The sequence below is a fragment of the Lissotriton helveticus genome, chromosome 8 (assembly GCF_964261635.1).
Source record: "Lissotriton helveticus chromosome 8, aLisHel1.1, whole genome shotgun sequence".
Lineage (NCBI taxonomy): Eukaryota > Metazoa > Chordata > Amphibia > Caudata > Salamandridae > Lissotriton > Lissotriton helveticus.
The window spans coordinates 301,183,040-301,206,902 of record NC_136069.1 but is presented as its reverse complement, the minus strand read 5'-3'; the positions used below and the strand labels follow the sequence as shown (position 1 = coordinate 301,206,902).

At 42.6% G+C, this 23,863-nt stretch overlaps 1 protein-coding gene across 3 annotated transcripts in view; it reads right to left on the bottom strand.

Annotated features, from left to right (window-relative positions):
- The window catches only part of PARP4 (poly(ADP-ribose) polymerase family member 4), a 2,216,130-nt gene that overhangs the window by 2,131,585 nt on the left and 60,682 nt on the right, over window positions 1-23,863 (bottom strand). For all 3 annotated transcript variants that reach the window (XM_078657066.1, XM_078657067.1, XM_078657068.1), the window contains exons 2-3: window positions 14,287-14,448; window positions 4,212-4,344 (exon numbers count right to left, since the gene is read on the bottom strand). In XM_078657066.1, the coding sequence (XP_078513192.1) occupies window positions 4,212-4,343 (132 nt within the window). In that variant the 5' untranslated portion in view covers window position 4,344; window positions 14,287-14,448. The remainder of the gene's footprint in view (window positions 1-4,211; window positions 4,345-14,286; window positions 14,449-23,863) is intronic.

The following is a 23,863-nucleotide window of genomic DNA, read 5'->3' as shown; positions in this document are numbered from 1 at the left end:
AATAAAGCATACATTGCCGGAGAGGGTGCACGTGCTTCTTAAATAACAGAATAAAGTCAGATGCCACATGAGTTAGGAACACATAGCCATTCAGGACCTCGCACATGTAGTGATCATGAGCTCCCCATGCCAGACATCTGGATACATTCACTGCTGGCTACATTGTGTCCACGCAATGTCAAGACCTACCTGTAATAATCATTTGACCATTAATTTATGCCTCTAAGGCAGCAACCAACATTCCTCACCATATATGGTACGCCAAAACCTTTTATTGCTTGTTATTTTGTAAATAAGAAGAGTACAAACCTGATGCAAATTGAGATAGTCCTCAGACCAAGTAACTGTAACTGTTCTTCCGGCCAAACTGTTCAATTAAACAAACTGTTCCTGTTTTGCCAAATACCTCTTGCTTTCTATTTTTTAAGGAAATTCCAATTCGAGCAACAAAGAATTCTGCCCTTTTTCCATTTGGCATAGGTTCGATCATTCTGTACAAGCCTGGCAGAACAAGTACCGACAATGCCAAAAAAAGTAAGGCTTTAAGCAGAGTTATGGCAAAATGCATTACTTTTGCACCAGTACATTAAAGCCAGAACTAACAGTGGCAGTATGCAGGCAGTAATCCAATCATTTAAGATGTGATCATTGAGTACTAATAGTCAAACTGCCATTTTGGACAGAATCAACTACCAGTCTAAAAGGCACATTTCAAGCTGTGTTGATTTTAAAGGCTATTGTAAGCAACTAGGACAGGACAGTGATTGGAGCCTGGGATATATATGATAAGTCGAGGTGGTCTAAACAAGTAAAACACACTATTGGTTTCCACTAGGACAAAATGAGTTTCAAAACAATGAGCAACTAACACAAACTTTTAACTATTAAAAATGGTTGTTTTGCTGATGGTCTCTTCTTTCCCTCTGCTGCCCGCTCCCTTGCGCCTGCAGTTTCTTCATGAGGTCTCTCCACTTTCCAAAAAAGATGTACACAAATGAGTACAAACTTGTATCTAAACATCCAACACACAGGCAGTGGGCAAGCAGTATCACTATTTCAAAACCTACATTCTTCGGCCACCAACAGTGACTGTCCTACCCTACCTGTAGAGTAGTAGCATTCAAAGCACAATGGCAGACTGCTTAGGAGTGCCCAGAAAAGGGATATAATACATTGCACTGCACGTTCCTCAAACGTTAGGGCTGTTGGATTTAGTAACCTGCATTCCCCTATTCTCCTTGCACTGTTACCTTACCTCAGGCAGGCAGCTAGTAACCCAGGAGCTTCAGACGTCCAAATGTCTCCTCCTACTGCAGCCACCAGTATATTCTACTTTGTATCCTACCTCATTCTGTGAGCACCTGCTAACTAGTCGCCCCAAATGTCTATGCTCGATCGCCTCTCTGCGCGTGCATAGTCACCATCAGTAGTAAAGTCCACAATACCAATAACTGATGTAGACCAGAATTGACAATGCCAATAGGTCTGGTAAAGGAATTCTGTATGGTAATGTGAAGCATTACAAATAAATATGGAAGTTGATAAGCATTTGTGTGGAATCAAAGAATGGAAAAACAATATTGGTGGAGGTGAAAAGGTCATGTGACAGTTGCCCTGTCAAGCCAGACCTAAACATCTATATAGGTTAATGACCTCCCTACCATCTGTGGTGAAACCAGAAAAAACACCATACAGTATCTAGTTATCTAAGACACTTTAATAGCTTTACAATGTCATGTGTGTGTCCAAGAAATGTCAAGTTCAGGAGGCTGATTTAATAAAATGATTGCAGCACTCTGGAGGGCAAGCACCTATTTCTTGTGGAAGCCCACAGCTTCTGCCTAATCAAAACATGTACTTCTGGCCCCCAACATGTGGGCGAAGCCAAAGCCCCTCTCTAGTGATACTCACATAATTGTCTGGCGGCAGCTGTACTGTCATGCCAGACCATAAAAAGCAATGTGAGCAACCTACAAGAAGTGCAGTTACACATGTAGGGTATATCTATTCCAAAGTTTACAGATATAAAATATCTTTCTACTTTTAAAGATCTTAGTATTGTAGTCAATGCTACTATTTGTATTTAAACTTAGCTACAAATGACTAAATTGGACCGTGGAAGGAAATCAATGGTAAAAATAAGGTGCAACCAATCAAACATGATTTCAGAAACAATTAAAAATCTACTAATGTTACTTCAACAAACTGAAGCTATTTCATCCATTATTAGATAAATGCTCAGTTACAGATGGCAGATTACTAGCAATAGCATTCAATCCAGTGCATTAGATGGCTGTGCTAGTTTTCGTTTTATTGCTGAACTGCACAATGGAAAGTGCCCACAGGAGGACCTAATCATTGCTGGTTTCATGTGGAAATAAGAATTTCATGCAGAATGGTATACTTTTTTATTTTAACACAAATTTCCAATTACTGTAAATTGGGCTACAAAATGCAGCTGGCCTTTAAGTTGAACCTACTTGGAGTCACTGTTGATGGGTGGTCGACTAACAGTCATGTATGTCCCCCACACCGTTGCTTGTAGAGTTTTACATTTGTTGTTCTCTCACTCACAAGTGCCTGAAGCAGACCCAACACTAATGGAGACAGCATACTTTTTTAAACCACCTCACCACAGCAACATACATAACTACACGGAATACTGATAGCCCCTCTCTAAAGTCTCCCACTACGCTCATGTTTGGTTATCTCAGGAGCTCTGACAAACAGATCAAACGGACTCTCGCAAAACCTACAAATCATTACACTGTTTAATATTTTCAGCTAAAAGTGCACTGCTTCTTAGTAATCTGTGTAAATATGCCATGTTCAAATGTGGTAAAAACTGAATTTTTACAAAACATTAGAGTGATATATGCGGTCCAAGAACAATGGTTCCCACACTGCACATGAGTATACATGCATGTATACTTACATGCATTCCAGGGAGCTTCCAAAGTCTGGTAAACTTAACTTCATCAGTGAACAGTGTGTGAAGAGTGCTTACTATCAAAGTAACATCTGCAGGTGGCCGTAATGCACCTCTTATGGGTCGTTCTCCTCTTACAACGCCTCCTCTAAAGTCTCCTTTTTAATCAGCTGCATAATTAATAATAGTTGGAAGAAAGTTTGACCATTTGCCATCTACTATGATTATTTTGCGATAGCTTCCATTCTTTTTACTCTTCATTCTTTAACTTTAAGGCACTGGTCCTGGGAAAAGCATTATATTTAACCCACAAGATAACTATTGCTAGTGGTTCCTGACAAACCAATACCAAGCTTGTGATAAGCCTGGACATCTCCAAATGCAACAGGAGTAGATATTTCAGTGGGACATTTCCCTCCCATCTTCTATTAGCGCTGGCTTGGGTGTCTGGGCGCTTTGAGGTTATCACCTCGTTTTCTGGGTTGGTGAAGGTTTTAAATTCTGTCTAGAGCTAAACAGTACAGTGCCTAGTGTGGCCTCCATCGATATGGTTTATTTTTTAGTAATTGTGTTTTTATTCTAGTTTTGTTTGATCATGTTTCACGACTGAATTGAATCCCCCCCCCACCCCGACCCCCCAAAACATGTTTTGACCAGCTTTTCATTTTTACTAAACATGTGTACAGTGTTCTAACAAGTTTACTACAGTTACCATGAAGAGATTCATCTCTGCATGTCTACTTATCACAAACTCATGCCAACAAATGATGGCCACTACATGCTGAGAATTAGCACTCTTATGCCATGGTCAGCATTCTATTGTTGTTGTGCACTGTCATGTCATCAACGATTAAAATATTGCCAGGGCCAACTCTATTCCTTATTGGGCACCATCATGCCTTGGGAGCCCACAACTGGTAAGAATAACAATGATTACGCAAAGGCTGGTATTAACCAAGGGGTGGGTACCATCATACCATGGATGCTCGCATTATACGAACAATTACCACCATTAAACCAGGACCAGCATTATATCAGGAGAAGGTACCATACCCTGCATTAACGGAGGAGTGAGTACCATTATGCTATGGATTGTCATAATACACTACCACAGTTAGGACAGGAGCAGCATTACATCAAACCCACACCATGCCAAGAATTACAATTGCTGCACCATGATCATCATTATATAAGGTTAGCACTTTCCACTGTTCTTTAGACATTGGTAAATGCACATCCTATTGGGTAATTAAAAAATATATGGACAGAAATGGAATAATACCTTATTATTGAGCACAAAAGATATGGTGCCGCCTTTGTCTTTTATAATTTTTTTCAAACGTTTCTTGTCCTGAGCAGGGAGGTGATTCACCTTCAGGAAGAACACGCAGTCCGCAAAGACTTCGACAGCCATCCTGTAAAACATAAGCATTTCCGTTTAAAATAATATATGGTGCAGTCTCAACTTTCTGCTATCTTGTATATCATGAGTCTGTACAAGCATACAGGTGTACTTGATTAGCTACCATTATTTGAAATGGCTAAATAACATATTTATGCATACACCTGATGTAGCATACAGTAGAGAGATATGCTGTAAGTTACTCTCCAGTAATTAATTCACAAAAAAAAAATATATATATATATATATATATATATATATATATATATATATATATATATATATATATATATATATATATATATATGAAAGCTCCTCGTGCCCCTCAGCAACAAGAACGCACTCCGCACCAGCTGACAACCAGGTCTTTAATGGGTAAGGGCGAGAACAGGCAAAGCAATGTTCTTTGCAGTTTTCAGCAAGTCGATATAGCCTGACGCGTTTCAGCGCTAGATGCGCTTCCTCAGAGGCTCGACAAAGTTGAATGTCCATATTGCCACGCACTTAAATTCCACTCGAAGGTCCGCCCTGTATAGGGCCGCATTGATTCTTGGGTTATGTAGTGCGTAGGCTGCTGCAAAGTTTGGAGATACAAACCCTGGATGGGCCTCGCTGAGTCTGCCCGCCCATGATCCCTTAAGCTGATGTCCCATAATCACGGCTCTATGAATATCCAGTCGCATGGCCCCCAGTGATCGAGGGATGGTGCGCTCTTCACGGCAGGGACCGCCGTGTATAAATGAAAGCTCCTCGTGCCCCTCAGCAACAAGAACGCACTCCGCACCAGCTGACAACCAGGTCTTTAATGGGTAAGGGCGAGAACAGGCAAAGCAATGTTCTTTGCAGTTTTCAGCAAGTCGATATAGCCTGACGCGTTTCAGCGCTAGATGCGCTTCCTCAGAGGCTCGACAAAGTTGAATGTCCATATTGCCACGCACTTAAATTCCACTCGAAGGTCCGCCCTGTATAGGGCCGCATTGATTCTTGGGTTATGTAGTGCGTAGGCTGCTGCAAAGTTTGGAGATACAAACCCTGGATGGGCCTCGCTGAGTCTGCCCGCCCATGATCCCTTAAGCTGATGTCCCATAATCACGGCTCTATGAATATCCAGTCGCATGGCCCCCAGTGATCGAGGGATGGTGCGCTCTTCACGGCAGGGACCGCCGTGTATAAATGAAAGCTCCTCGTGCCCCTCAGCAACAAGAACGCACTCCGCACCAGCTGACAACCAGGTCTTTAATGGGTAAGGGCGAGAACAGGCAAAGCAATGTTCTTTGCAGTTTTCAGCAAGTCGATATAGCCTGACGCGTTTCAGCGCTAGATGCGCTTCCTCAGAGGCTCGACAAAGTTGAATGTCCATATTGCCACGCACTTAAATTCCACTCGAAGGTCCGCCCTGTATAGGGCCGCATTGATTCTTGGGTTATGTAGTGCGTAGGCTGCTGCAAAGTTTGGAGATACAAACCCTGGATGGGCCTCGCTGAGTCTGCCCGCCCATGATCCCTTAAGCTGATGTCCCATAATCACGGCTCTATGAATATCCAGTCGCATGGCCCCCAGTGATCGAGGGATGGTGCGCTCTTCACGGCAGGGACCGCCGTGTATAAATGAAAGCTCCTCGTGCCCCTCAGCAACAAGAACGCACTCCGCACCAGCTGACAACCAGGTCTTTAATGGGTAAGGGCGAGAACAGGCAAAGCAATGTTCTTTGCAGTTTTCAGCAAGTCGATATAGCCTGACGCGTTTCAGCGCTAGATGCGCTTCCTCAGAGGCTCGACAAAGTTGAATGTCCATATTGCCACGCACTTAAATTCCACTCGAAGGTCCGCCCTGTATAGGGCCGCATTGATTCTTGGGTTATGTAGTGCGTAGGCTGCTGCAAAGTTTGGAGATACAAACCCTGGATGGGCCTCGCTGAGTCTGCCCGCCCATGATCCCTTAAGCTGATGTCCCATAATCACGGCTCTATGAATATCCAGTCGCATGGCCCCCAGTGATCGAGGGATGGTGCGCTTTTCACGGCAGGGACCGCCGTGTATAAATGAAAGCTCCTCGTGCCCCTAAGCAACAAGAACGCACTCCGCACCCAAACTTCCACCCGTCTCCGTCCCGCTGTCCCTAGGCAATAACTCGCTCTCAGAAACCCACACCGCTTAAGCTGATGCTTCGTCGCGTGAACGACGGAGCTTCGCTCAGCAGGAGCGGCAATCCAAAAGCGGGTCTTACCGTCAGGGATGAAAGCAGCGGTAGCCCTTCCTCGTCGGGTTGAAAACGTCAATCGTTTTTTCTTCCGGCCGGTGTCGATCCCTCCATTTCAATAAGTTCAGAACCGGGGTAGGTTGCTGGGATCTGGTTCCCGTAGTCAGGTGGCGTGTAAATCTCGGCACCCCCGCCGCCGAGAAATTTCAATTTAGCCAAGTTTTGCAGATTAAGCACCACACGCACTCAGAAGACGTACAGCTAGTTGCGTTTATTTTCCAAAATAACGCTACGCGTTTCAACACCGAAGTGCCTTGCTCACACGTTAACCTCAATTCGTGAGGAACTGCTCATTAATTTTTACAATTACTGCTTAAAATTATTGTGGTTTTCTTTTCATTTTACTTATGTTTAGAGATTATGACCAATAGACCAGCCTGTCTACAAAGGTACATACAGTTTCCATGTACTACACTGTGTTTACATTGAGACACACGGAAGTATTGACATTTATTAATGGCCGCCATTGTAACATGACGTGTATGTACTTCTTTTATGTTTACCATTACCTATCAGGAAGTCTGTACTTAAATGTGTTCCTCACGAATTGAGGTTAACGTGTGAGCAAGGCACTTCGGTGTTGAAACGCGTAGCGTTATTTTGGAAAATAAACGCAACTAGCTGTACGTCTTCTGAGTGCGTGTGGTGCTTAATCTGCAAAACTTGGCTAAATTGAAATTTCTCGGCGGCGGGGGTGCCGAGATTTACACGCCACCTGACTACGGGAACCAGATCCCAGCAACCTACCCCGGTTCTGAACTTATATATATATATATATATATATATATATATATATATAGTCAGAAAGACGTCTCCACCAGTCACGCAGGTTTGGATATATATATATATTTGGCACTGTATGTCACAAAAAAGGATAAAACATCCTTTCACTATATTTTATACATGACAGACTCTACACAGCAAGTGATTAAAAATTAATTATGTGGCTATGATTTCCCTGAACTGTAACAGATAAAACAGCTTCGAGAGAGCGAAGTCATTATCACTGAAACGTACCAAAATGGGGTTTGCCCCCAAAAAATTGTAATTCAAAATTACACATTCTGATTAACTGAATCAGGAACGATGGAACTTTAAAACTGAAAAGTTCACCCATTTGAGGTAAATATGCCTTTATGATGGATTTGCTACATTAATATATGTTGGAGGAGAGGGGAGTGAGTAGGCAGGCAGGAGCAGCAAAATACTGTGAAAATCTGTTAGCTTGTACGTCTATAGAGGGATCACTGACCATCAGATGGCTATCTTCACACTGATTGCGTGAGTGGGTATGTGAGGGATGCCCCTCTACCTACAAGACTAACAACTGCAGTGATCCTTCTCCTTCCCTAGTGCAGAACTGGGATGGCTTCCAGCAAATCCAAAGTGGCTGAACGATGAGGGCTACTGTGGTGACTTGGCAGAAACATTGCGTCTACTCTACCCAATAAAAGTAGAATAAACAACATATGAGGGCCTTCTGAGAGCATACCTATTCAATAGACCAGTCATTAATTTGTCCAAAAAAAAGTCAGTGCCAGGGAGCTCGTCAAGAGGTCACTGTAGCATGCACCATTCATTGCCCCTGCCGGTACTGTCAATGTCATACCAACACAACTAATAACCATCACACTCCTACAAGTGTGACACTTCAGACTATTCCTTGCCTCCAAAGTTATAAGAATTTCTTCGGCAGCAGTTATTAGTCATTTTAACGTATATTTAATTAATAAACTGTGGCTGTGTTCAGCTCTAAATTTGACAGACAGCAGCACCATGTGGCCAACTGTTATAAGTGCTGGTGTTGACAATTAATTGTTGGTACCGAAATCCACCGGCTCAAAATGAGCACTGAAATAGACCGCGACCTTTACACAAATACTAAGTCTGACCGCTTCAGATGCCCATTGATACTAACAACTGCCACCTTCGCAGTTACAGTGACCACTCAGTAGCTAACAAACAACACCGATGTCAACACTCCTACCCACTTGTTATTTGTGAAAGGACGGTCAATGTTCAGGATACTATTAACTGGAAACATGCACACCACCTGTTCAGTTACTGTACAACAGTGATGCGAGTTCATAAACTACGTGAATGTACTAAATGTTTATTATTGCCATTCTGCAGCTACAGGGGCTTAGCTTAGACAGTGAAATTTGGTGTTCTGCATCTCAAATTTCCTAACTAAAAAGGTAATGTGTCGCTGAGTAAATGGGACTGTTTGCATGAGGTGCAGGGTCAGTACTGATCTGCATCAGGTGTGCCTCAGGGGCTGATTTAGGGTTTCGCAGACAGGTTACTCCTTTGCAAAGGCGAAAAAATACCCTGTACGCCAAATTCAAGATCTGGTCACCTGCTGCTTAGTTGGGCAGACTGAAAGTTTTACACCGACTGAGTAAAACGTACTCCCTTGGTGTAAAATGTCCTTCATCAGCTCAAGAGAGTAGAGGCTGTTGAAGGTAAGCCATCCCACTGCCCACCGTATTTAGAGTGGATAGTTGCATGGCTTTTATTTTTATAACTGTCCACTACCATCAGGTAAATCCTGGCAGTGAGGGACATGAAAGGAAAAAAAGAAAAAAAACTGAACACCATTGAAAATAACTTCCATGGTGTGTGTGTGGGGTCCATTATTGTTTTATTTAAATGATACCCCGAGCGAACGCCAGAAGTTAGACTATTTAAAAGCATCTGTTCCATCACCTTTCGGGTGTCTGATTGCCAGTAGTATGCATGGAAATCCGAGACTCGTGCAGCTTTCAAGCCAACTACTTCCAATATCTGTGAATTCCAAAAAGAAGTAAATTTGCATCCATTCACGAAATACTCATACAACTGCAGATTTACTTTTTTTTGGTGTACTAGTAAATATATATATATATATATATATAATCCAAAATCCTGAAGTTGAAACCACGGACAACAAAACAGGTACAGACCACTCCTGTGCATTTCAAGTAAAGGTGCTTTATTCCTCTTTACTCCAGCAGCATGACGCGTTTCGACCGGGGCGATATATATATATATATATATATATATTTACCACGAATTGCCCAAAGCAAGATCAGCCACGACCTTTGAAAAGGAAGTATGAACTTCGAAACGCGTCAGGTCTTTTACTGAATCAACTGCAGAGCAGCCTTGCATGTTCCTTCCCAAATATTAAACGGCGGATGGTGAAACTTTTTGAAGGTGAAGCCTGATGTTTGTTGCTTGCCGTGTGTGCGCCCCCAAATGCTTTGGGCAATTCGTGGTAAATATATATATATATATATATATATATATATATATATATATATATATATTCCTGCTCTGGAAAATAAAAAGACAAAACCTACAGAAATAGCAGACCCAAATGCCTAGCCGAGAATGCATTTATTTGGGGGATATCACACCCCAAACACTCCCCTGAAGCTACTTCCCTATGTAGATGCTTCGAGAGAAAAGATAACTTTTTGTTCAGATAATCTGATCTAAATATTTTACCTTGTATATGTGTGTAGTGAACGTCCAAATATTTTATGCAGAAATAATATGAGACATAAATATTGCTTCATAAACTTTGTTCGATTTGGTGTAGAAACTTATTTTTGGAGAGATCAATACAAGACGTCGTTTATGAGTGGTACGCTATTCTCTCAAAAGTGGAGTAGTAAGATCCCAGAAGAGACATGCACTACATAGCTCAGCAAGAACCTGGTCTTATCAGTCCAGTTAACCCCACCGTCCAGAAAATAGGATTTTTTTCAAATAACTTCTCCTTGTCCAAATTCAAATTCATTTGCATGGGGCAAGTTAGTCCACGGTTTAAATGTTATACTGTTTAGAGGGAGGAACTGTATTATTTTACCAATATTTTTGTACAGCACAGCTTTCATTAATACCCTCTCTTGCAGAAGGGTTGACTATTGGTTTTCCTGAGCAGAGTCTGCTTTAACTATTATCTCAAAATCAAAAAGGAGGAGGGAATTGGGCAACCATAAAGAACAATTAGAGTGAACAGAGGTCATTGAAATCTGTGCTACGTTACTCTGGCAAGGCTTAATGTGGCTAGAAACAGCTTTGTGCAAAGTTTCAGAACAATTGTTTCCCTTGTAGAGTCTTTTTTATACATAAATATTTTTATTGTGTTTTTGTATTGAGCAGAAGAATAAAACCATAAAAACAGATTGACACTGGCATGACACACCCTTCATACTAAAGAAGACCTTATGGCTTGAAGCAAGCAGACAAAATGGCAACCTTTGAAATCAATCCAGATCACTGTAGTCCACCCATTGACCACACTTAAAAAATGTCTGGGACAGCCCCTAGTTATTTACACCGTACACTCAGCTTGCATGCACCAGTCCAGTTCGCCTTCTACTGCAACATGGAGGGTGGTTTCATTCTACCCCACATCCGGGCAATATCTCTGCTGGTGACTGCAAGAGCGACTTCGCAGATCAGGATAGTATATTTGGGTAAAGTTTGGTTGCGCCATATCCCAAGAGCAACCCATATCTTTGTTAGGTCCACCTGCTCTTCAGTAACCTTCACGAGGCACTGACCCACCCGTGTCCAAGATTACCGTATTCTAAGGCACGACCATATAGTGTGTAGCAATTTTCCACTCTGGCCACAGCCCCGCAGGCACTTATCATCCTCTACTTTGCCCATATGGGAGAGTTTAGTTGCACTGTAATATTCATAATGTAGTAATTTTAGTTGCACTAATCTGAAGCCCAAGGTAATGGTGACTTCTTTTGGTTAGCAAAGTGCCTCTCGCCAGTCCTCGTCTGTTAATAATCTCAGGTCCCTCTCCCATCTACAATGTAGTGCAGTTAGGGATGGCTAGCAGTTAATGACCAATGTCCGGTAAATATGGGAAATGGAGCGTTAGTGCAGGGGGGGCCCTTCCACTCTGAATTCTCGTGGACAATCATCTGCTACTTTATGCAGCAGATCCTTATACCCCTTGAGGGCATGTTGAATCGGTCTGTTTCTACAGAGCTGAGTGGCAGTCAAATTGAACTGCCCTTGCAACTCCGTGACTAAGAGGAGGCCCTGGAACCCGAAACATATCCTAACTTTGTTATCCCCATCATGTTCCATTGCATCCTACACTCCAGTGCCCAGGATGGCAGATTCCCACAGCGGGCTCTGAAGTGCTAGTATCCCTTCCTAGCCCATTTCCCCGGAGGCTAACTTCCATACAAGGACTACCAAATTCATGGGGATGGATGACGGGGCTGCCCTTTTGAACATATAGCTTCCTTATGTTCCTTTGTGATCCCTAAGTGGAGGTTCCTGCAAGGGGGCGAATGACCAGTCATTTATGACCAATAGCTTTGTAGCCCAATTGTATAGACGGAGGTCAGGTATTGCTAACCCACTCATATATGGGCTTTAGTCAGAGTTTGTAATGCTATACGTGGGGTCCCCCATCCTAAAGGGTAATAGCATTCATTGCCTTGAAGAATTCCTCAGACACCTCCTATAATGTGTTCTGTAGTAGATAATGGAACTTATGTAACAAAATCATTTTGTGTAGGGCAGCCCCACCCATCAGGGGACAGCGGAGGCGATCGCCAGTGACCCACATTTCTCCTTTAATCTTTAAGGACTCGCCCCAAGATGTTCCTCTGGAACTCACCAAGATCTAAGGTAACCTGGACCCCCAGGTATTGGAATCCTGCTGTGGACCACCATAGGGGGCAAGGCCAATTCACGGGGGGAGCCCGGTTGTTCAGGAGGAAAGCCACAGACTTATGCCACTTCATACGGACCCCCGAATACCTCCTGAAGTTTCTAACATTTTCAGTGCTCTGGGAATGGAGTACATTGGATCAGCTAGGTATAGTAGCACATCATCTGCATAAATAGACATAATGTCCTCCCAGTTCAGTCCCCATTGCAGATCCCGCAACTGGGCGTCTGCCCGTACCCAGCAAGCCAAGGTCTCCAGGAGTAGGGCAAATAACAAAGGGGAGAGTGGGCATCCCTGTCTCATCCCTCTCTCCAAGGCAAAGTCCCATGACAGGGATCCAAACAGCTGCACCCGAACTACTAGCCTAGTGTGTACAAAACGTAACCAAGGAATAAGCTCTCTCCCGAAGTCTATCCTACCCAGCATCTCGATCCGGACCCGCCAATCTACTGAATCAATTGCCTTTTTTGCATCCAGGGATAACAATATTGCAGGTTCACCCAGGGTCCTCCTTCTTGCCAGGCATCCAAAGAGTCTTCGTTAATTGAAACGAGTGGATCGCACAGGCATGAATTCTGACTGGTTCAGAGCCACCAGTTTGTCACTCTGCTGAATCAGGCAGTTAGCTAACACTTTGGCAAAGATTTTTACTTCTGTATGTAATAGGGTAATAAGCCTGTAGGAGGCACATTGGTCCGGTGGCTTTCCCTCCAGGTGGATAAGGACAATAGTGGCTGGCCTAAGATTCCGGACAAGCACTCCTCTCCACTGACCTCACCCAAAAGTCTGTGTTTTGGGTCACATACTAGTCACATGATGCAGCAAAACAATTCGGGCAGGGCGTTAGGACCAGCAGTTTCCCCACTGTGGAGCTAGTGTACAGCATCTCCATCTTATCAGTGCTGATCTCCCTGTTTTTTATTTATAGTACTATGACAATCATAACAATATATATTCACGCATATGGCATAAAACATATGTGACTATTGCATCATAACATATGAACCATTGTTTGTAGTTTGACCATGTCAATAAAATATTAGGACTAAAAATTTAAAAAGAGGAAAGAGGGAATACCTGATTTTTTTAAGGGACGTCTTTCAAATGAGTACACTTTAGCAAAAGTGCTGAACTATAGCTGGCTTATTTTATGTACAAATGTCGTCCTAAACGAAATCATTCCACAACATGGAGAACAAACCCACACCTCACCTGTACAAATATTTCCATGGAAGTAGTAGTCTTCGATCCGACGCTCCACCTTCTGTGAAATATCTCATGGTGTGACGATTTCGTCTGTCTACCTCCACATATCTTTATAGACTGAGGGCCTGATTCACAGACCATTCTGTATGAGTAGCTACAGCTTAATCCAGGCTTAGGTGGCAGATCCACCAGGCGATCCAGACCAGTTACAAAGCATTTTCTGTCTTTCTCCAGGCTCAGGTATGACATAATTGTGAATATTCTTGAAAAAGATATACTTACAGTTTATGTGTGTAGGCATGTCGTATTCATGGAATCTACTCACGAAAAATACTATGTCAATTAGCCTGGAAATTCAGGTTTAACTCGTACATTAGTCTGGAGTAAAACACACCTACTCGTTGAAAAGCTTTGTATATCAGGACCCAATTGGGCAATTGCTGTTATCTTTACATGAAATTAGCTGTCCGGAGTAATCAGCAATGTGGACAGATTGCCTAAGAAATTGAATATGGAATCACCATCACGTGACTTAGTAGCCACATATGTTAACAGGTGCAGACCATTCTTGCCTCGACCCTGCTGTATGTTTTTCTTAGATTGTCTAAGAACTTTGAAGCCTTCTTGCATGCATTCCAGATCACCAGAATCCTCAACCTGTTTACCTAGTTCTGTCTCCTACTTTGAATAGTTCTGTGTGCCCCAGGTGAGGGAGAGATGATTCAAAACACTCAATCCTGGCTGACTTACATCACAGCCTTCACTTCATTAAAAACTGAACACTTGTCTTAGTACCTTCTTGATGGATGATCTGGGAAGAACGTAAAGTGGCCAGTTGACTGAGCTGGAATGAAGAGGAGGCTGCTAGAGGACCGTTGCTGGCTGGTCAGCAATTTGAGCAGATGTCAGCACTTGTTCGGATACTTGCAGGTTTGATGGCTGTCAATCACACATAACCTATCAACAGAAATACAAATAAGGCTGATCAAACTATCAAGATTTAATTAATGTACATTTTCTCTGTTCAATCTTTTAATACTTGATTTTACTTCTAGTATTCATTTATATATAAATGGCCAAAAGGACTTCTGAATTCACATTCTCCCTGTCAATAATTATGCAAACATTCCACATAAATGTAACCTGCAAGTTTGAGTCTGCAAGCACTAAATGGTCTAGGCCCTTGGGGACAGGAAATAGGAAATCACCTATTAGAGAACGACATATGTTAACGGAGAAACGCATTTTGCCTATGTAATTCACCTCAACAAAGACAAGAAAGGTGGGGTGTGCATACCAACTGCAGTCCATCCGGACCGTAATCCACCCTGATGGGAGACCGTGGGCAGGTGATGGAGAATCGTTTCCTATGGAAACAGCGGGTCTCCCTGGCCTCGTTCTTTGACCTTAATGCAGGCCAAGACTTTCTATGCTCCACATTACAGAAACTGATAGCAACATCTACAGCAGAGCAGTATGGGGACACGGGACGATGTCTTAAAAGGGCTTGCAGTGGTTGACAGTGTCTTGGAGACATCTGAATCTCATTCAAATAGATTACACACATCTTGCGGCAGCACACAAATCTTATGCGCATCTAGACATGAGCCTGATTTATACAATTGGCCCAGAGGGCAGAGTACAGAGGTTGAGACTCAGCCTAAGCAGGCGCAATCCCAGTACATATGGTGCAAAAAACTCAAAGTATGCTGGTGATGACATCTACTATACTTAAATAATCCAAAATATTCATTGGCCAAGGTAGGAAAAATACTATATGAGCGTGGGATTAAGGACTGGGGGAATGCAATGGTTCCACAAGTTCTACAAATGACTGTACAACGTTGATGCCTACGACCCAGAATAAGGTGTACATATAGAATGCAAAGTTCAAGAGACTCCAAGCAGAGGCAATTGAGCAGTATATTACTAAAGATGAAGAGCTGCAGGCCATCAAAGGCCTCAAGTTATCCAAAGCCCCAGAGACACAGCGCTTCAACCCCATTAGACAAAACCTTCTGGAGGCCATTCATAGATTTACTAACTAGATGGTTCACTCTTTCGCGATAAGCAAAAGAGTCGCTCCCCCTCCCATTGCTGAAAGCCAAAACAGGTCATCCCAAAAGCGGTAAAGACAGAAAAGACTTTGGGACCTACAGGCCTATCTCACTACTCAACATCAATGCAAAGATCTATATGAAAATCCTCACATTGAGTTGGACAGATTCCTTTCCCAATAGTTCACCCAGACTAGTCTGGTTTTGAGAAGGGCTGGTGAGTCAGCGGTAGTATGAGGTAAATTACTCATATAATTGAACAGACCAAAAACTCAAGAGCGAAGGGATTCTCCTCTCACTTGATGCCAAGAAGTTCTGTAAATGGGGGACGTTTCCTCCTGGAAGTGATAGTAGCAAGGAGAGTCAGGAACAGGTTCATGGCCATAGTATGGACGGCCTACGCAGGGACAAACATGCAGATCAGACTTAATAACACATTTTTTGGAAAAGGGGATCAAGACTGGGAGTCCACTCTTTCTCATGCTTTCTACCTATAACTGAAACCCTTAACACAGAGGATCTGCAACGATGAGACTATCAAGGAGTTTAACTCACATCCCAATTAGTTCAATATAATGATGTTTGGTGACAATATTCTGCTCTCGGTCTCCGACAAGATTATGTCAATAATGGGTCTGTGACTTGCGCTTACACAATTCAGAAACCTCACCAGCTACAAAATAAATGTCACCAAAGGGAAGAATCCTATGACTTCGCTTAACCTGCTCACCCATTAACAAAGCTCCCACCACTCAAATGGAAAGGCAGATCTATTCAGTACAAATGGATACACCTCATTCACATTTCAGTGGATTCTCCCCGCGAACTACACCCCCTTGTCCACCTAGATAAAGATGACTCAGAGATGGCATAACCTGGATCTGTTGTGGCTAGGATGAGTGGCATCCATTAAGAGGACAGCCATCCCACAGATCCACCTCTTCTTCCACTACCTACCAGTGATGATACAGAAGAGCACTTGGACAGCATTCAAAAGCAGCTAATCACCAACTTCATAAGAGGGTGGGGGTGGAGATGGACAAGACTAAGGATCAGACAAAGCTTTAATCCCATAAAGAAAAGAGGCATGGGCATCCCAGACATACTTAACAATTGCAAAGCAGTGCAAATGTTGTGTGTTGGAGTGGTCATGGAAAGATATGTAGTACCCATGTTGCTTCATTGACCTCTTGCTGGAGGGACCATCAATGTGAGAGGAACCTTGGATTAAGAGCAGCAATTGGACAGAGGAAATGACCTGGAAGGGGGACTGGGTGCGACATTAGGGTCCCGATTCACAAAGGTAACTTACACTTGATAGTAAGTTTACTACTTTCCGGTATTCACAAACTACACTTTTGTAGTAATTTACTCTGTTGTAGTAATTTACACTTTTGTACTAACTTACACTTTTGTACAAAATCCAGCACTACACCCTTCCATATCAAAAAACTGAGACAAAGTCTTAAAATAAAACACTGTAGGAAATAATGTGACATTTCTTTAAATTAAATTATCTAAAATAGCTAATATAAAGAAATATAAATGAATGTTACAAATATATTTTGAAAGTACATATCTTTTAGGAAATTATAAAATATTTAATAACCTATTATTAAATTCAACATAATGTAACCTTACAAAATAATGGCATTCATTTTTTTAATTCTATCACTTTTAATATTTATTAATGCATATTAATAAAAATCCTTCAGGTGGGAATTTATTTTTTAATTTAAACTTTAGAAAAATATATATATTTTGCTTCACCAAAGTTGTTAGGTTAGTCCTAATCCCGCCCCGGAGTACAGGAGGAAAACCGGCAGTGGCGAGGTAAACCCTACCTCGTTGTGGGCTGCAGGCACTGTCTTCGCCGCCCCTGCCCAATGGATACCTGCAACCTGGGTCTGAGGCGTACGAAGGGGAGCTGAGGAGGCTTGGTTGTGGACAAAGCAGCCGAAAAATACGGAGCATGACATTTTGCTTTGTTTTTACATGGACTCACTTTGTTTTGTTCCCGCTTTCCGCACAGAACTTTCATTTGATCCCCCCAGCACTTACCCCCATGGTCCACCCACAAGGGACTCTGGGACCTGTAGTTCTCCCAGGCGCAAGGGACTCTACGTAGGTGTGCTGTATCAGGTTTCCTGGGGGAGGTGCGGACTCGTGACACCGAGTTCTAAAGAGAGGCGGGACTCGCATACAGAGTGATACTCCTGTGGAGGCTTTGGGCGCTGACGAAGGCATGACATCAGCCAGAAATGCATCCGCCAATTTCCTGAATAAAGCCTCCAAACATATCCCCTTGGGTCTCTGTTTTCTCTCTTTTTTCGGAAGGAGCCTGATATATTGATATATATAGATATATATATTTTTTTTTTTTTTAAACAGACTTTATTGATAGACTGCACACATTCCGCAGAGCTCTGCACACCAGAGACAGCTGCAGGACAAATATATGACATCAATTGAAATGCAATCGACTTTCTTTTTATAAACAAATATAAACAAAGCAATACTAGGCAAACCCCCCCTCCCCCACTGCCCACCCCCCCCCCCCCCCCCAACTCCCCGCACCCCTGAAACCCCCCCGCCCCGAGTCGCACTAAATCTGTCGCAAGTCTCTTACACATAGCACACCCAAACGACTGCACATGTATACCCGCTACCATGGCCCCTTCATCACACCTCCGGAAGCTCTTCCCGTTCCACCGGCGGCTCAAGCCACAGGCTACTGTACTCAGCCCAGCGTTTCCAGATTCTATAATGCTTTCGTGGGCATCCTCGGGCTACAGAAATCGGCTGCTCCAACCCCATACACAAATCTAACCCTCTTTTCCATGTCTCCACAAAAATAATTTTATTTTAATTTAAGAAATTTCCCTTTATGAACGTATTAGGTACAAATTAATTTATTAGCGCTGTAGCATTTTTCTACTTTGTTATACAATTCAAGCAAATACGTAAAATGAGTTTACAATAGTACTTAACTTAAAAATATTTTTTATATTGATTTTCATGTTAAATACATTTCTCCTACACTTTACAAAAAAAAAGACTCCACAGTTGGAGCACAGTATGGAGAAATAAAAAAAAATCATGAAATAATGCAATGTAAGAATGCTCCACCCAAATTCAGACTTTTTAGGAGGGTGATTTTACACAACATACAATGGATGAGCTTTCCAGTTCCAGGATAGGCTCCTAGCATTTAGGGTAGGATTCCAGGGGTCCGGTGGGGCTTTTTTAGAAGGAAAGTAAGGCACTGGTACTAGCAATGTTACTCACAGCCACGCTGACACTCGAACGAATGGGGCAAAGCATATCCTCCCCTCTGATAAAGAGTAATACCATAAATTGTGGAAGATGCTAGCATTTGCAAACATAGAAGGGTCTGAAACATGGTAAGCTACAGTTGTCCCCAAGGCTGTAAACTAGATTAGGAGTCTGCACTGCTGTTACCTGCCCTGGATAAAGAGGACCATCTTTGTAATGTCTGGTGCATAGATAGAAGATGACTCTTGACCAGGAGGATAGGAACGATGCCAACCATCTGAAGCTTGTGGGGAGGTTGTCTGAAGGAAGCGAGCTACCCAAGAGGCATGACCAGCGTGCTGGCCATATTTGAATCAAAGCTATCTGCGTTACAAGAGGAATGTGGCCCAGCAACAGAAATTACAGGAATGCGAGTGGAGTGAGCCGGTGTCGCCTCACCCACCCATTCCCTTGCTTTATGAGAGCCATACTATTCAATTTACAGCTTAAGAAAAACAAGGGGTTCATTGATGCGTGTAACATGTTGGAGCCATCTTTGTAGCCTTTACAGTTTCTGACATACACTTTTTAAGGATACAACTAGACCTAATACATTAACCTAATTTCCCCAGTTACAACCGGGAAATGGGGAGAGGGGGGTTTAGTGAATTCCCGAGCCCAATACAGACCATGATTAAGCATCAATGGCATAAAGGACTCTGAAGATAACTTGCCACTGGGACACAGTGTATGTGTGTTAGTTTATTTCTATCCCATGTAGTCCTCTTACATGTGCTTTTGTTTTTAGTAGACCATCTACAGTAAAACCTAGTTTCCTGTTGAACTGTATTCAGGGTTCCCCTTATCATAAACTAGCAGAGTCCAGTGGCTCTGTAAAATGGACACTGGAACTTTGAGAAGTGGACCAGTTCTCTTGCATCTTAAAGTAATTCATTTCACTGTGGCTCTGAAATCCAGCTCACTTTTGCGTGCTGGGGTTTAGTTTGTTCAAAACAGATCTGTGATTTTGGACATTTTTGGAAGATTCCTACCTGCATGGGAATAAATGCACGGATTTGGTGCAATTTGCACACAGAGATAATATGAAACTAGGTCAAAGGGCAGACACTGCCACAATATACTGACTCAATTGTAGCATTCTGTTTGGCACCTTTGTTTCACTGACCTGAGAACTGTTATCAAAGCCATAGCAAAAGGAATAAGCCCAAGAGTTTCTAAGGGCAGAGAGAACCTACTGTCAACAACATGGCGTGGTAAAGCTTTACCTTCAAGTCCTGTTATTTTTTCTGGAATTCCCTGTATTCTTCCTTCTGCTGCCTTAATCACAGAAGCCCACGGGAGATGTCCCATTTCTTTTTGCTTTTGGTCTTTATTAGAGCTGAGCTCTGGTGACAAGGGTACATTCAAAATATACCCCCTTTCTGAATGAGAATGGCTAACAACCACAGGCTATGAATTGACTGGAAATCATGTCAAGAAATGTAAGGTTCAAGAGCAAAAGCTTTTTTACCTGTACACCAGTGGGGATGCAACCTAGCTGCTTGCCCCAGAGTCGCGAGGCACAGCATACAGTTTACAAAAAAGAAAAAAGTAACATTCGTTGGTCTAACTGGAAATCACAGGGACATAGCTCACTTAGGTGTCTCTTAGATAAGAGAATAGAAGATGAGATACATCAAATCCAAACCTAAGCAAGTAAAATCTCTGGTGGTGATAAGATAAAGAATAAAGGTAGGGCTCCATACGGACTGTGGTAACTAACATATGATAAGCAGGCACTCTTTTCTTATTGCGGTCTTGACATTTTCTTCTCCTTCCCACACATAGTGAGAAATACTTTTTTTAAATGCCTTTTGGCCACAGCAGCATTGTCAAATGGGTTATGAAAACATTCAGGCCTCATTAACATAATGAATTGTTCTTTAACATACCTCAGCCATGGTATTCTATAGACATAATCGAGCCGTGGGCCACCAGAGATTCTGTCTCAAATTAAAAGGGTTTCTTGCTTGCGCTAAACAGAACGCCACAGCATAAGTGGGGCTATCTTAATGCGTTCCCCTAAATATGGTAGGATCAGCTACATATGACAGGCATAAGTGGGCACACTGGTAGATATGGATAGCAGGCTTCCCATAACATACTCTCACTAGATTGCAAATGCGCAAAACTGCAATGCCCCCATATACCTGCACCATAGGTCATAACAGAACAGCGGTGTGCTTTTCATAAAGGGCTTTCCTAATCTCCGTTAGATGTGCCCAAGTGCACTTACAATCAAATGGTATCACCAAGTATGGGAAAGTTGGGACTCGGACTGCTGCTATTAAAATGGGATTTCAGATACTTCAGTGAACACAAAACATGGTGTGCGACTTAGCTATACTGTTCGTTAATCTTTAGTCACTCAAACAGAACAAATCTATCCAGCAACCTCTGGAGACCCACATACGTTCTTGATAACATAGAACACAGCTATCTGTATATAACAATGCAGGGAGACTTTGTGTTCCTACCCTGGACGCATCTGCCTCTTCTAGTGTTCAATATATGTATCGTGGTCATTAATATATAGAAAGAAAAGAAAGGGAGCCAGTACACACTCTTGTCTCAAACCATGCTTGATCTTAAACAGGGTAGTGTATTCACCATAACACCCATGTCTAATGCACCCAGTCACGTCTTCAAGCAAGTGGGCTAGAAAATGCACTAATTGGGCCTCCACTCCCATTTACATCTTCCCCCATAGTTTTACCCTGCTGACATAATTGAATGCTGAGCTGAGGTCCATAAGAGCAAAGTACAGGCAGCCCTTTTTCGCCTGTGTAAATTTACTGATAATTAGATGTAGGCTCAGGTATTGGTCAAACGTCCCTTGGACCTTCCAGAATTGATGCTGGACAGCGGAAAAGGTACCCTTTTCTGCAACTCAAGCCTCCAATTCGTCCAATAAAACTCTACCCAGAATCTATGCTGTTGAATCCATTAAATAGGGCGGAAACATTGAGAGTCAGCTCTATTACCCTTCCTATAAATTGGGACGATATAGATTTCGACCATGACTTGAGTGGGCCTATAGAAACTGCACTCCTTAATACTTTGACAATTAGAGGTGTCCATAAGTCTATATTATCCATAGAAAAAATCAGTTTGGAACCCCATCGGTGCCAGGGGCCTTGTTCTTCGTACTACACTCAATCGCTGATCTGACTTCCTCTAGGATAATGGGTGCCAGCTCCAAGTCGCTCTGTGGGCAGCCGGCTGTCATAATGTCAGAATAGTTATTTAATTTAACCCCTTGCACGCTGATGACGAGCTGGGCTCGTCATGAGGTAGCCTCCTGCTACGCTGATGACGAGCCCAGCTCGTCACGTAACATGCGGTTTCGCAAAAGTCAGCGTACGAGCGGAATTCCGCCCGCACGCATGCGGTTAATGTGCTGTCATACACTTTGGAAAAGTGCTCAAACCCATTTATGTGGTGGAATAGTTGTATCCGAGACAGTATTCAGATTATACCCAAATAGAGTCATTTGCTGTTTCCTGAACAGGTGACTATCATTCTTTATACTAAGCATGCATAGCTATTCCCAGGTTTCCTGCCTTATAGCTGACTTTTTATTAGTGATAACCTGTTTGTAATTCCAGCTGCATAACTTCACTTCCTCTATATCCCTACGTATCCACTTGAGTGCATGTATTAGACCTCTATTTGCCTATGAACAGGCTCTGTTGTACCACTTCTGGATGCTGGGTTCCCTATGAATCTTTGTGAGTGTTAACAACCCCAAAAGAGTATTACATATTTCAGAATACAGCCCTAGGATGCAAGAGGAGTCCCTCTCGGTCTCCAAAGAGATTATCATTTGCTCCCCAGTTCTGCTAGCCAGTGCCTAAAATCCACGATTACCCATTTGCAGGGGATGCCCTAGTTCTGATTGACTTCTATTGGTAGTATTTAATGTGGAAACTGATGCTGTCATTTGCCCATAGACAAACAAAACGCCAAAGGGTTAGAGCCACTACATGGATTGTACTCAAAATGGGAATATTCCTCATTGTCACATCCCAGTGCACCACATAATTTCTAGAAACTGGGCAAAGCCTGCATTTAAAATCTCCTTCCCAAATTACCACAAAAGGCCCCTTTAATTCATTCAGTGCCATGCTGAGGGTCCAATCAATAGAATCTACTATGTCTGTGTAGTAATGATTAGAATTATTCTGATAAAAGTTAATAATAACAAACGTTTCCTTCACTTTCTTGCATCTGATATTGCTCACATACTGTATGACAAGACTTAAACATACAAGGACACAGTTACAGTTTGTATCAGAAATGTAATTATCATCTTATGGCATCTAGACCTCCTGAAAGTGCATCCATAACCCCATCCCCTTGTGGGGGATCCTTTGTTACCATTTCACTGTGAGCTCCATACTGGGGGCTGATAAATGTACACCAGGATACTGTTTCTGTGTTAATATTGGGCTATATTGCTGTAATCTTTGAAATGGCAATAAACAAAGTATTACTAACTAACGTTTTCTTGCCCTCATGCAACAAACATATAATTTGGAAGTGAGGTCATTTAAGACAGGTTCACTCCTATGATGCCCCATTCTAGAGAAAGCAGAACTGAAATTAACCCATCAATGTTATTATTATTTGCCATCTGTAAAGCGCACAGCTACCCATCCGGTTTCCCGGTGCTGAGCAACTGTAAGGAGCTCCTAAAGACACCCAATTTAGAAGAGCCATGTTTTTAGAAAGATTGCGAAACTGCATTAACGAAGTGCAGTTTCTTATATACTGAGGCAGAGAGTTCCAGTTTCAGCCCTAAATAAGCAAAAGAACGTCCGCCCCCTTGTACCTGGTGGAGTCTGGGAACACAGTATCAACCCAGGCTGCCAGATCGTAAATCTCAGGAAGAGATATGGGGAGACCCGCTCTTGTACATGTGTTGGGCCAAGTCCTGCTTTAGCTTTAAACATAAAGCAAGGAGCTTTAAATTGTACTCTTTTTACAATAGATAGCCA